This window comes from Ochotona princeps, chromosome 6 (genome assembly GCF_030435755.1).
Source record: "Ochotona princeps isolate mOchPri1 chromosome 6, mOchPri1.hap1, whole genome shotgun sequence".
Classification (NCBI taxonomy): domain Eukaryota; kingdom Metazoa; phylum Chordata; class Mammalia; order Lagomorpha; family Ochotonidae; genus Ochotona; species Ochotona princeps.
The window spans coordinates 29506114-29521715 of NC_080837.1; the positions used below are offsets into that span (position 1 = coordinate 29506114).

The 15602-nt window shown below is 38.8% G+C and overlaps 1 protein-coding gene across 1 annotated transcript in view; it reads right to left on the bottom strand.

The window, feature by feature from the left end:
• Nucleotides 1–15602, bottom strand: part of USP8 (ubiquitin specific peptidase 8) — an 84438-nt gene that overhangs the window by 29200 nt on the left and 39636 nt on the right. Inside the window, exons 5-7 of the mRNA XM_058665865.1 lie at nucleotides 9986–10148; nucleotides 6085–6127; nucleotides 855–999 (exon numbers count right to left, since the gene is read on the bottom strand). Of these exons, the coding sequence (XP_058521848.1) occupies nucleotides 855–999; nucleotides 6085–6127; nucleotides 9986–10148 (351 nt within the window). The remainder of the gene's footprint in view (nucleotides 1–854; nucleotides 1000–6084; nucleotides 6128–9985; nucleotides 10149–15602) is intronic.

Genomic DNA, 15602 nt, shown 5'->3' on the forward strand with positions numbered 1-15602 from the left:
AACTATAAAAATATATACTTCCAATATTTTTTAAGCTACCCCTCAATGGACTACAGATTTTGATTAACCCAATCCCATAAACTAAGAGTCAGCAAGGCAATAGGATCTATATGGGAATGCTCTAAAATAGTGAAATGTCACTCGGCCGCCATACCATCATGGTTTTAATGTGCATTATACCCATGCTGTGGAACTTCAAGTGATTTCATAGGTTAAAGACCATCTTACCAATTGAGAACGGAAAAAACAATGGAGACTACCAGTGCTAGACATGGTGTTAAATTTGAGTGGGATACATAAAATTCTTCATTGAAGCTTCCATGGGGCAGGCAGATACTATCAAATCCCTATTTAATGGACAGAAACATGACCTAGAGAAGTCAAGTCACTAGCTAGAAATAACACAGCTAACAAGTGACAGTTACAGGAATATAGTCTGATTTCAGAGCCTATACTCTTTCTCAATGATTTAGCCATACTTAAGGAAATTTAAAATGTATTTGCACATTTCTATTTTACCACAGCTATGCAAGAAATTTTTATATGTGAAGTCAATTAGTTTACAGTTTGCTACATACTGATTTGCATATTTATAAACTGAAACTGAGAAGAGAAAGCAGTTAAGAACACACAATGGCAACTTTATGTCTCTCCTAATAAAACTCTAAATGCCACAAATATTTGAGAAAACAGCCAATTGGAATGTCCTTGAAACTGCCTTTCAGAAAAAGTAAGGCATATCATTAAGAAGCAGAGAATGGAAAAGGAGAGATGGCCTGAACACATTTAGTATAAATGCTAAACAGGAACATTTTACCCAGTTTACCACTTTATATCAACGCATAATGACCCACCCTGGACTGATGGCTTCTTCAGGAACACTGAGAGAATTCAAAATACAAGAATTCTGATAATCCTGCATTCTCCGAGCATCCATTACAATCAAGCTGATGTTTTTATCCATCATCATTGTATACAGTTCCTTTGCTGTGATTGATCCTTGGAATTGAGAGAGGGAGAGAGTATAAGAGACAAGAAAACATTTGTGTCCGTGGACTACCATATCACTACACACACGACTAGTTAGCTCTTTTTCTTCTTTTCATTTCTTTTTTATTTAAGTTAGCTCTTTCTAGAAGGGAAATAACAGTGGGGTATCAAATGTTTGATATCTCATTATACCATTTCTCTTTTATTATTATTTTTTTTAAGATTCTGCTTATTTATTTGAAAGGCAAAATGAGAGAGGGGGAGAGAGACTGACCAATCTTCCATCTGCTGGTTCAGTCTCCCAACTGGTGACAACAGTCAGGACAGGGCCAGGCTGAAGCCAGAAGCCACGAACATAGGTCCACAGGCCTAAACACTTGGGTCATCTTCCACTGCTTTCCTAGGTAAATCAGCAGGGATCTGGATGGGACACGAAGCACCAGGATACAAACTGGTGCCCATACAGAATTCCAACAATGAAGGCTTTACCCACTATGCCACAATAACATTAAATATAATTTGTTTATAACATGTATCAAGAAGTCAGTGCTGCTTATAAAAATTTAAATAGCAAAACTTGGGTAGCAGTGTTGTAGCAGATTATGCTGAACAACCACTTTTAACACCAGAATCCCATGTCAACTGCCAGCAGCTCTGCTAGTGACTCAGTTTCCTATTAATTTACCTGGGAAGGCAACAGAACATGGCCTAAGCACTTGGGCCTCTGGCACTGTGAACAACCAGGATGGAGTTCCTGGCTCCTGGCGGTAGCCTTGCCCATACCTGGCTATTGTAGGCATTGGGGGAGTGAACCAGTGGAGAGATCTCTTTCTTCTCTGTCATTCTTACAAAATAATAATAATAATAATAATAATCCTTAAAGAAAAAGGGGGGGGGGGAGGCAATATGATGGCTCAATTGGCTAAGCCTCTGCCTGCAATTGTCCGTATATGGGCATTAGTTTGTGTACCAGCTACTCTACTTCCCATCCAGCTCCCTGCTTGTGGCTGAAAAAGCAGTAGAGGATGGCCCAAAGCCTTGGCACATGCACCCGTGTGGGAAATCTGGAGGAAGCTTCCAGCTCCTGGCTTCAGCTCCAGCTGTTACAGCCTCTTGAGGAGTGAACCAGCAGATGGAAGATCCTTCTCTATCACCTTCTCTGAAAACTTGAATTTCTAATAAAAATAAATAAATCTTAAAAAATATCAAAACTTGGGCCCGGCGGCGTGGCCTAGCGGCTAAAGTCCTCGCCTTGAACGCCCCGGGAACCCATATGGGCGCCGGTTCTAATCCCGGCAGCTCCACTTCCCATCCACCTCCCTGCTTGTGACCTGGGAAAGCAGCTGAGGACGGCCCAATGCATTGGGACACTGCACCCGCGTGGGAGACCCGGAAGAGGTTCCAGGTTCCCGGCATCGGATCGGCGCGCATCAGCCCGTTGAGGCTCCCTTGGGGAGTGAAATCATCGGACAGAAGATCTTCCTCTCTGTCTCTCCTCCTCTGTGTATATCTGGCTGTAATAAAAAAAAATGAATAAATCTTAAAAAAATATATATATATCAAAACTTGCTACTGAAGTTGCAATTACATCTATTGTTGGTTCTGTTACTGATATAAATCAGCATATCTTATCAAATATTATTCCATTGGAGAAATCACGGCATTAGGAATGATTACCAAAGAAAAATCCATGGTATAAAAATTCTCAAATGAAAAATAAAATTAAAATCAAAACAAACATTGTGGGCTGGTACAATGGTACACTAATAACTGTGACTGTGGTGCTGGCATCTCAAACGGGGTTCTAGTTCTGGCTGCTCCACTCCTGATGCAGCTGCATGCTAACAGTCTGGGAAAGCAGCAAAGGATGGCCCAAGCCTTTGGGACCAGGCACCAATGTGGGAGACCCAGAAGAAGCTCTTGGCTTCTGATCAGCCCAGCTCTGGCTGTTCCAGCCATTTTGGCAGTGAACCAGTACATGCAAGGTCTTTCTCTTTGTAACTTTTTCAAATAAAATAAATAAATCTTTCAAAAGAAAAAACCACTTTGATGCAAAAAAAAAAAAAGTTTTGAAATCCAGGCATAGTTTTTTATTACACACATTTTCTATGAACTTTTTAAGGACCCCTCAATATGCATGGATTTCAATTTTCTCCTACCAAATACCCTTTAATTCCACTCTCCATGAACTGTTTCAAGTACTCTTATAAATTCTTCTTTAAAAGTCTCCCATGGAGGCTAGATGTGGATGTGGCTTTTCCCTTTATCTCTCCCCTTCCCGCAGATACAAGAAGGAAAAAGGAGAATATGATAACAATGGTCTTATCCACTTTTCTCTAGCCCTTAACCCTTTGCGTCCTAATCAACTATGTAAAGATTATTAACAGAATAAAAATAAATAGGAAAAAAAAGGGGGGGAGTCTCCCATGGGATACTATGGGGGCCGTTTGGAAAAACATTTAGATTCCCAAGTATTTCTAAAGTGACAAACCAAAAATTTGTTATCTGGGTTCCATATCAGAGTTGATAAACCATGGCCCCTATTTTTACTAGAACCCATTCACTTTTGTTTGTTCATATATTTTCTATGTGCTTTCATACTGCAACAGTAGAGACAGACAGTTGCTTAACAACCCAGAGGGCTCCCCCAGCCCAAATCACCTGTCATCTAGCCCTGTAAGAAAATGTCTGCACAGGTCTGGTGTTGTGATACAGAAGACAGAGCTGCTACTACAACAAGCTGGCATCCCACATGGGCACCAGTTTGTGTCCCAGCTGCTCCTTGCCTAATGTGTCTGGGAAAAGCAATGAAGGATGACCTGAGTGCTTGGGCCCTGGCACCAACATGGTAGACAGGATGAAATTCTTGACTTTCAGCTTCAGCTTGGCACAGCCTTGGCCACTGTAGTTATCTGAGGAGTTAACCAGCAGATTGAAGATCTCTTTCTCTAACCTTGACTTCAAGCAAATAAATAAATCCTGCCCCACCTTACCAAAACAGTCTGTGACCTTAATTCCATTGGCGGGGGGGATGCATGTAAAAACAAATGACTGACTTTTTTCAAACAAGACTAACAAAAAAGAAACTAAACTAATACAACTTTTAAAATGTATTGAATTTTTGGGCCCAGCGTGGTAGTCTACTGGATGACTAGGGTCCTTGCCTTGCACAGGCTGGGATCCCCTATGGGCACCCCATTTCCCATCCAGCTCCCTGCTTGTGGCCTGGGAAAGCAGTCCAGGATGGCCCAAAGCCTTGGGACCATGCACCCATGTGGGAGACCTGGAGGAAACTCCTAGCTCCTGGCTTTGGATTGGCTTAGCTCTGGCCAGTGCTACCACTTGGAGAGTGAACCAGTGGATGAAAGATCTTCCTCTCTGCTTCTCCCTCTCTGTAAATCTGACTTTCCAAGAAAAATGAATAAAATCTTTAAAAATATATATCTAAAAAAATTTACTAACTTTCTTTCAGTGGGGGCAGCCCCAACTATGCTGCTCTTTTTCCTCAAATCTACCATCTGAAGAAAGCAACAAAACTGAAGTTGGATATGGAACAAACATACCAGCACTGAGCTGTGAAAGAGGGTCTCAACTGCCTAAGTTAAAACATTGAAGCCACTTCTTTCTCTAGCCATCATCATCATCTTGACAAAACACAAACTAAGCTCAGAACAAATCACTAGGGGAGATAACATCCAACCATGGTGAAATACAAAGAAGCAAACAGATAAAAGCATCTTGGACTGAATCCAAATCATCTTTTAGAAAGCTAACTTTACAGTATTCAGTTTATTTTTGAAACTGTTACAAGCAACAATATTTTAAGTACAAAATTTATTTTAATGTTACATATAACAATTGTATAACAGTTAAACCTTTTCTGCGAGAAAAGGTTTAAACTTCTTTGGTAAATGAAAATGATTTGTTCATATAATACTGCAACAAGGTGGAGGAATCCACCATGGGAGGAGGGTACGGGGAGGGGTTGGGGGAATCCCACAGCCTATGAAACTGTCACATAATGCAACATAATTAATAAAAATAAATTTAAAAAAGAAAATGATTTGTTCAGTAGTGTTTAAGTCACATATTTGTGATGAGAGCATCAACATGACCTATATCCATCCATATACTGGTTTGGATTTTTGGTTAGGGTAGTAAGGAGGCCTCTTAAGTAATGTTTACACCTACTGTCATAAACAATATTGGTTAGTGCTTTAAGATTTACTAGGTTTCCTAACAGTTTTACATATATTAATTCATTCGATCTGATAATAACCTTATGAAATAGGTTCCACTACGAGGCCAAAGAGGCTGCATAGCAGGTTACTTATCATGCAGTGGCACAGCAAGCTCACCTTTCACCTGCAACACCAACATCCCATATGGGTGCTGGCTCAGTCCTAACTGCTTCTCTTCCAATCTAGCTTCCTGCTTATAGCTTGGGAAAGTAGCAGAGGATGACCCAAGGCTTTGAGCCTTATACCCATGTGGGAGACCCAGAAGAAGCTCCTGGTTCCTTCTGCCTCCTAGCTTTGGTTGACCCAGCTTTGGCTGTTGTAGTCACTGGAGGAATGAACTGGGAGATGGAAAATTTCTGTTTCTCCTCTCTCTTTCTACTCTTTCAGATAAAAGAAATCTCAAAAACAAACAAAAAAACCCAAAACTCCTTTATTGTTTGTACACAGGGGAAATTAAGATAGAAAGGTTAAACATCATGCTCAGAGACATACAGAAATTCAGAAACTGAGATGGTATTCAAGCACAGGCAAGCTCACTCCTGAGAATCCATGCTCTTAACCACTAGGCTAACCTGCATGTTGAAAAGAAAACAAAGAGAAGCTATGTCTGATGTTTCCAATAGTATTTTACCGTATTTTATTTTGTCAGGCCTAAATAATTCATTAAACATTCTCCACAATAAATAAAAAACTGGAGTGATTTTCAGTATACTAAGACAGGGTAGGAAAAATAGTAAAGCTTGCACAGAGATTAGAAATAATGCAAAGAATTTCACCATATAAAACCTTATATTTTAATTAAACAAAGATCTCAGACAGAACCTAAAAGAAGTGGCTCTTTCTGTATACTTACCTGTCTCTGTGGTCTCACTTTTTTCACTCTGTTCACCATTGATCTATTTCATAGAAGAAAAAAAGTTTCAACTTTATAGAAAAAATTCAACTTGAATACTTCATTGAAATGGGGAATCCAAGAAATGGAGTTTACAGATGAAATTTTCAAGTAACTAAAAATGCTGTATCAAGCTGTCAGTAGGTAACAGCTAGGGGCAAATAATCATCACAGGCCATTTCTGCAAAATTTCCTTCACATAAAGGTCAAACACAACTTAGAAGCACAATTTATTATACAAATTTAATATTTAATAATAATGTACTTCTTACAATGAAAAAAAATCTGGTTACCACATTCAGTATCCTCCATTATGTAAAATAAAAAAGAATGAAGTAACACAAAGTACTACTTATATAGTTTATATCCTTCAACCAAGACAATAATGGTATAATTCTGTACCATTATGGTACAGATGGGGAAACTAGGACCCATTTGGACCTTTTATTCAATTTCAGCAATACCAAAAATAAAAAGTCAAATGAACTCATATTTTATGTGCCTAATACAAAGTGCACAGTACTATCCAAGAAATATTATTTACAAAAAAAAATCTAAACCTAAGTTTTCAGGTCAAATTTCTAGTTTATGAAAATTATGGGAAATAAAGTAAAATGACACAAAACAAGCAGCAATCTGATAAATACTGACTGTGGCTTATTTTTCAGTAATAAAAAGTCAAATGCATGAAATTAAAAATAAGGGAGAATTCCAATGTATCTTTATTCAAAATAATCAACTCTAAAAGAATTTTAAGTTCAATAAGGAAATACAAATACACCAAGCATTAGGAAATTATTGTGTGACGTGGGAAGATAATATTGTGGTTATTAAGACAATCATTTTATTCTTTTTTATAGAGATGTACACTGAAATACCTAGGAGTAAGACAGTATACTGCTTGAAATTTGCGTTGGAATATTCCAAAAAGAGAAAAGGGAAGGGAGATTCATAAAAGCAATGAAAAATGTTAGTTAAATATTAAACACAGATGACAGAGGTTAACTCTTTGCAAAATAAGAAGGGTAAATAAAAGTACAAGCAACAAAAAGTAACTGGCTCTAATAATGGGAAAAGCAAGAACAAAATGAAGAAACCAAAATGCTCTCTTCTTACGGCTCTTTAATTCTTGCTGTGTATCAATCAACGGATATGCACATGAACATCTCTTTAAGGCACTATTATTTATATTATTAGTCCATAAAAACAAAAGGTCAGATTTCTTCACTGCTTTACTTAAAATATTCAACCCAATGTCACAGCAATTCCTCAAGTTGTTAATGAAATTTACAATGATCCACATACAAACTCTAATGAAGCTACAAAATACTTAAAAAAAAAAAATCAAAGTAGAAAATTTTCCATGGATTTCAACAGTGCAGAGATATCATACTACCTTTACTATCAAGAAGATCAGTATCTAAGAAAAAGGGAGTTAGTGACAGCTGGCAGACAAAGATTGAATCATGGATGGCTTTCGGCAAACAAATGATACATACAGCTGAAGACACAACATTAGTCATTGAACACAATGGGAAGAGCAGGACAGAAATAAGAAAAAACTAGAGTAGAGACAGAAGGAAAAGGTACAAGAAGGAAATGAGATCCCACAGAGAGACAACGAGTTTGACATAAAATAAAATACACCAATCCTCTCTTAATGTAAATTACACTGCTAGAAAGAAGAAATCTTAATATATGTCTATTTTAAAACCTCCACTTGCAAATTAGAAAACTGAATCCAAATAATCTCTATTCTCTAGTAGAATTCATCCAGTGCTCATGAAGTATATGACGACATCACATTTTCCAAAAGACTTCTGTGCTTCCTTTTAGTTAAGCATGTGTTGCTTACTCAGTAGCACATTATTTCAGCAGGGTGCTACAATTTGTTGTTGATGTTGTTGTTGTTGTTATTGTGATGTGGCTGTTATGAAATGATGTCAATCCGAAAAACAGTAATATTATCTCAACCCCAAACAGCCTGTATCTCATGCAATAAGATATTGTGAAGTAACCAATGATATGAGGCAGATTGCTTATGATCTACATCAAAGAATTGTAAAACCTAATGTACTTGTAAGACCCCATGATACTTGGAAATGGGGAGAGAGAGCATAGAAATCTTATATCACCCTAGAAGGTGTGAGGAAGACGGGAAATATAACCTATCAGGATCATAACTGGTAACTCATAGACAGCAGACTCGAATTAGCATTAGACAATAGCAAAACTACAAAGGCAAATGGGGGAATCAGGAGTAATCCTAACCACCTCTTAACAGGAGGTCATGCGCATAGAGCAGGGAGGGGTCCCCTGAGTGGAGCAGGCGGACAGGAGGAGGCTTTTATCCCAAACCTGAAGACTCCTAGATCCTCACCAAGAACTATCAATATGAGCACCGAGGACTACATCCCTACTGCCAAGGAGACCACGGGGAATGGAGTGCCTTCAGAGACCAAGAACTCTGAGGTCACCCACCCCCAATTGGATCTACCACATGGGATGGAAGAAGCCCAAATCCTGCCTTGCAGGATCCAAGGACATTGGAACAACCACCAGGATCCCTGAGCGGTCCGCAGAAACAGAACAATAAACTTCCTTCGGGACTAGGGAGAGGAGCTTTCTCTGTTCCTTGTCTGCTTCCAATTTTGGGTCCCCACCCCCTCTCATAATAACCATCAGGAGCGCTCCAGAAACCCCTCAAAACAAACAAACAAACAAACAAACAAAACTAGGATAGACAGAGAACAACAAGGAAAGCTTAGAAACAGACAGGAAACGGTCAGCGGGGATGCACTTATAACTCACTGGGTGGGACACAAAGATTAGTTACTCCTAACTGGGGTATGGAAGATTTCTCTGCACACCCTCCTAAACATGCTCACCTAAACTGTTAACATATGTCCTGTTAGAATTATAGAGTTAGAGCATCTGAAAAACAGCCAATTTCAGCGAAAACGTGCTTCAATGCTATAAACTGCTAAATACTAAAATTAAAATAGGCATGAGACAGCTGAATAGCAATCTAAGCCATTTTAAGGTGTATATAACATGGTTGAATATAAACCAAAATTGAAATGTCTATGAAGAAGTCACAGGTTGTGGTTGAGAACCTGCATTTTCCTATTAACATATTGGTTAATCAATACCATGTCAATTAATGCCACAATGTTGTAAATGGTCGGAAATATTATGTTGGGGCTTTTAATTGATTGGGATGATTCTCTGCCGGCTCTACCTTCAGACCAGAGATGGTCTCACCAAGAAACCATTGAACTTACCAGGACAATAAGATGCTGGACTTTATGCTTGGTAAATACCTCCAATGAAAGAATGTCAACTGAATTTGAACTATGGAAATGCAACAAGGTGGAGCACTCCACTGTGGGGGGAGGGTGTGGGGAAGGGCGGGGGGGAATCCCAGTGCATAAAAAATGTATCACATAATGCAATGTAATTAAATAAAAAAAAGTGAAATGCAATAAAAATATGTTTTAAAAAATAAAAATAACTATTGGAAAAAAAAATTAAAAAAAAAAATGAATCCCAGCAAGGTTAAACCAAGACTTGACAGAACCAAAACTCAGATGCAAAGAATTGTACCTTAAAGGTTCTTTCTGGTATTCTAATCAAGTTTAGAGCCAACGCTCCAAAAAGGAATTATTGTACAGAACATGTTGTTGCAGAAGCTCACAGAAAAACCTGGAATTAACTGAAACTAAAATATGTAATTCAACGTCTAATTAAATGTATTAGATTTTATCTTTGTTGCCTAAAAAACCTCATAGTGGCATCTCAATTCTTAAATCATTTATTGAACAGAACCTGTACTCTGCCCCACACGGTAATTCTGAAATACCTTTTGGATTTTGTTCTTGGGATCCGACATAGTCTCCACAGAACCCTTAGCAGAAGTGCCAACATCCTCTCTTCCCGCTTCCTGTCTTTTCTGTTGCTGCAGCTGCTCTTCCTCCTGCCTGTCTTTTTCTTCAAGCTTTTTCCGAACCTCAGCTTCCTCATACCTGGTTGAAAAAAGAAGGTAGAATGGCTTTTACTGGCATGATTGTGGAAATTTGAAGAGTTGTAGTTCCATAAAATTAGTATCTTGTCTTGAAGTATCATAAAACTATCTCCAGTTGAAATCTGCTAGTGTTGCATTTCAAACCCAAGTCACACATTGTGCCCTCTTGAACACTCTGAAAACAAATTATTCTCAGGTTGAAGTCACTTTATGGGTCTACCCAAAGCCCTCCCTTCACTCTTTCTCCCAACAATTTCAATGTTTTAAGGCTCAATTCTGCTGAAATTTCCCCTTTGACGGACTTTAAGCCCCTAATTCTTTGCAAAATAGTCCAAATATTGCCATTTATGATTTAGACTAAAAATGTTACAATGAGCACTTGTAACAATACTGTAAGAGAGAAAAAAAGTGTTACCAAGGCCACCAAGTTAGTTTTATTGTTTTTTTTTAAATGGGCAACCTCACTGAAATTATCAATCTGACAGAACTTAAACTACTATCCTAACTATGGTTAGTAGGTATCCAAGGAGTCTGTCACTCACATGGGAGATCTAGTTTCTGGCTTCTGGCTTTAGCTTGGGCTGCTGCGAGTGAACCAGCAGATGGAAGAGATTCATATTTCTCTTTCTCATTACACACTACAAGGAATTCATCACATGACTGAATTTATGTATTTCCACATGAAAAACAGAAGCAATGGAAGCCAAAAGAGGGTAGAACATATGTTCAAAATACTGAAAGGAAAAAAACCTATGTGAACCCAGAATCCTGTAAGAATGAAGAGGAAGAGCAGTGTTGCGGCAGCCATTTGGGATGCTTTCATCCCACGTTAGTGTCAGTCCAAGACCCGGTTCCTTCGGTCTTGATCCATACACCTGAGAAGCATTGGGTAATGGCCCAAGCACTGGGATTCTGTTGCCCCCATGGGAGATAATCAGATGGCATTACTGACTCTTCCCTGGCTTCCGTCTGGCCCAGCCCCAGCTGTTGTGGCTATCTGGGAAGTAAACCAGCAAATGGAAGATCTCTCAATTTCTGACTCCAACTTTCAAACAAACAAAAAATAATAGTAAAAGAAAATAAACTTTTAAAACGTATCTTTAGTGCAAATACTAGAATTTAATTATTCTATAATTATCATTTTATAAAAAAGAATAAAGATAAAACAGATATTGTCAAATAAATGAAGAACTGGCTCTCATCAGACCTGCACTTGTAAGAATTAGCAAAAGAAGTTCTTCAGGCTATAGGGATATAATTTTAGATGGAAAACTGAAAAAAAAAAAAAAAAAAGAGCTCTAGAAATGGAAAATGTAAGAGTGAATATGCAAGAATATTTTCCTTCCTAATTTCTTTAAACCACATATGCCCAGTTAAAGTAAATGTTACAACCCTAAACTGGGGGAAGGTTCTTTTATAAAAATCTAGGGGCAAGCACTGTGGTGTCAAGTAAAGCTACAGCCTGTGCTGAGAAACAGTACAAGTCCCAACTGCTCTACTTCAGATCCAGCTCCCTGTTAATGTACCTGGGAAAAACAGAGGAAGGTGGTCCAGGTGCTTGGGTTCCTGCTCCAATCTGGGAGACTCAGAGTAAGATCCTAGCTCCTGCCTTTGGCCTAACCCATCCCCAGCCATTGCAGTCATTTGGAGAAATGAACCAGTATACGAACAATCTCTGCCCCCAATCCTCTCCTGCTCCTTGTAATTCTGCCTTTCAAATACAATAAAACAGATCTTTATCAAAAATAAATAAATAAATCAGAAGTATTGTTAAAAGATAGGTCCCTGCTGATGCGCCTCAGAAAGTAATAGAAGATAGTCCTAGTCCTTGGGTCCCTGCACCAATGTGGGACATGTGGATAGAATTCCTGGCTCCTGGCTTCAGCTTGGCTGAGGACCTATTATTACGTCCTTTTGGGAAGTGAACCAGCCGATGGGACAGAGTTCTCGTCCTCCCCCTAACTCTGTCTTTCAAAGAAATAAACAAAATCTTTAAGAAAAAAATGGGATTTAGTCCAAAAAGTAAATAACTCAAATGAAGACAGGAAACTAAAGAATGAACAACACATGACACAAAAGAAAAGTAGTAAAATGACGATCCAACCATTAATCTCACATTAACTGTGAATAGATGAAATACAGCAATAATGGTCAAATTATTAGAAATTGTCAAAATAAATGACACAGTGGGATCCAATTATATGTTACATAATTAACTATAGTCTTGAGAGTAAAAGGGAAAAAAAGAATAAGCATAAAACTCAAGTGGCTTTGAAGTAAATTCTGTGACAGAGAATATTCCCAGAGGTTAAGGACAGTAAGAATAAAGTCAGTTCATCCTGACTCATGTATGTTTATGTGTCTTAAACAAACTAGGCTTTCAAAACGTGAAAGGAGTTGAAAGAACTAAAAAACAAAGAATTACAGATTTTAACATTTCTCATTAACTGTTACAACTTGTTCAAAAAATTTACTAAAGCCAGCAAAGATCTGAACAACACATTCAACCACTCTGACCTAAAAATATACAGCGAACAGTTGGGTCAACAGGTGTGCTTTCATTTAAAGTGCACACAGCACATTCACCACAACAGATCATTGGCCATGGCAAGCCATCAAACAGGTTTCATACATTTCAAAGGACTGAATAATCTAGCAAAAATGAAATTAAATCAGGTATCAGCTAGCTACTTAGAAATAATTTCACATATTGAAAAATTAAATAACACTCTTAAAAAAATACTGCTAAACCACAAACAGGTCAAAGAAATCTTAAGTAAAATTTAAAGTATTTTGAAGTAAGTGAAATTTTTTTTTTTTTGAAAATTTTTTTAATGGAAGAACTCTTATTTATATTTATTTTAGTTTATTTGCTTACTTATTTTATGATACAGGCTCTGGTATTTCCCCTTCCCTAAATCCCCTCTCCTCACCGATCACCCCCCCATACTATTACACCAGTATAGTCCTTCATAAACAGTTATAAGTCCATCACTCTGCTATTAAAGTGTATCCTGACATTGAAAGTATGGCCAGTGGCATAGAGACCAGCATGCTAATGTCAAGTTTACACTTAACAGTTTCATTGGGAGTCTGTCTAAGTCTAGAAGTAGAGATACATAGTACATTATATCTTCACATCTGGATAAGATAGTCTCTATTATACAGCTACCATATATCCCCTTAAATGAAAAGCCACAAAACAAAATCAACAGGAATAAAAACATTTACAACATTGAGTGAAATGTTACTGAATGACTAATACGCTGCTGAAGAAATGAAAATTAAAAACATTCTTGAAGAAAATGATACTACTATATGACCTATGTGTCACTGAAGAAATTAGTAAGAAAAATAAAAATTTTTTGAAGAAATTAAAATAAAAACAAAAATACTAAACCCCATGAGATGTAGCAAAAACAGTACTGAAAGGGGCATTTATATCATCTGGTGCTTACAAAAAATCAAAATATGTCAAATAAATTATCTAATATCCCATTCCAAAGACTTAGTAAAAAATGAACAGGAAGAAATGATAAAAATCATGCAGAAATAAAGAATTGAAATTCAAAATCTACAAATTGCAAAAAAAGCCATTTTTATAAGATTGATTTTATTTTTATTGGAAAGTCAGATATACAGAGTTGAGAGAGATGTTCCATTACTGGTCCCCTCCCCCAAGCGGCTGCAATAGTGAGAGCTGAACCGATCCGAAGTCAGGAGCCAGGAGCTTCTTCTGGGTCTCCCATGTGGGTGCAGGGTCCCAAGGCTTTTGCTTGTGGTCGTTGCTATTCTGGTTAGCAGATTCCTCTCCTTAGGGCTAGATTCTAAGCTGTAATTACCACTGGTCTACAGGTCAATTTTATTGATTGTGCTCAGTACCCAGTTCTTTGGAGTCACTAGTCCCTCCAGCAAGTTTCAATCTTAGGCTCTTGTGTTAGGCTTCCGCCACACTCTCTATAGCCCCAGGTCCTGGCTCACTGTTCTCCACCCCCTGCGGTCATGTGCTATGGCCACACCATTGCCTGCAGAGCCTTTCTCACACTCCTCATTTGAGCCGTATCTGGGATCAGGGAGACGCCAGTTGTCTGTCCTAAATCACTGGCTAGCAGTGGTGCTGGTCTTGTTGGAACCTGCTGGCCATTTTGGGTGGAACCCAGAGGATGCCAAGTCAGTATCATTTTCCCTGTGGGATCATTGAGTCTGGTGTGGGTTCTCCCTCAACTTAGTGCAAGTGGAGCTCACTATTGTTCAAGCTCCCAAACCTTTTCCTGAGTACACAAAATGGCACTGTGGGGGTCTGAGGCTTCTGGTCATTAGGTCTGAAGGCCACTCAGATCTACCTTGGGTGGAACCTGTAGGATGCCAACTCATACTGCTCTCCCTGTGTGGGACCAATGCAATGCATCGAGCTGGAAAGGAGCTCACTCCTTGCTTAATGAGCAGCTCGCTGTTGTACCTCCATTCCCACGGCATTTCCTCAGTACACAAAACTGTGTCCAATGTGGCACTGCTAGGGGTCTGAGAAGTGAAATCCACACTGTTCCTGCACCTGCCTGTCCAAGTTCTGCCACCCTGCTTCTGCTCATGATGTAATCAAGCGAGTCAGCAGAAGTGGTTTGATGCCTGGGTTTACCTCCTGAGCTCCCAGTGAACTGCTCTTTGCACCTGGCACCTAGTTGGGCTCTGATCACTGATTACTGACCATCACGGGGGACATTTGGTCACTGCACCACCACTCTGCTGTCTCTGCTAATTCCCTGCGTCCATCGCCGTGCTCTCCTATTTCCTGGGCTCATGGCATCTCTGCTACACACTGGCTAATGGTTCTCCATCTATTGAAATGTGTTCTTACCTTATTCCACCATCTTTTTTAGAGAAAAAATTTTAGTTTATAAAAATCAATAGGTTAAAATAAATATCAAAGTGAGTGATACGGCTCAGCATAATGGCTCAATGGCTAAATATTTGACTTGCAAGTGCTGAGATCCCATATGGGCTCCGATTCATTTCCTGGCTGCTCCATCTTCCATCCAGCTCCCTGCTTGTGGCCTGGGAAACCAGCAAAGGATGGCCCAGAGCCTTGGGACCCTGTACCTGTGTGGGAGGCCGGAACAAGCTCCTGTTTCCTGGCTTCAGATTGGCTCAGCTCCAGCAATTACAGCCACTTGAGGATTGAAAATCTTTTCTCTGTTTCTCCTCTCCGTAAACCTGCCTTTCCAATAAAAAAATAAATCTTTTTTTTAAAGTGATAACTGGTCAGGCTCCCTATTTGCTTCTCCTGGACTTTACTAGGTAGGATGTAGAGTTAAATTCTTCCTCAATCATTGGGTTGTTGGGGATTTCCCTGCTCACCTGCCTAAAACTTTTCTACAATTGTTAAAATGCAAAGTTATGTAAAACCACGCTTAATCACTATATACTGCAAAGTTTAAATTGTGGCTTAATTTTCTCC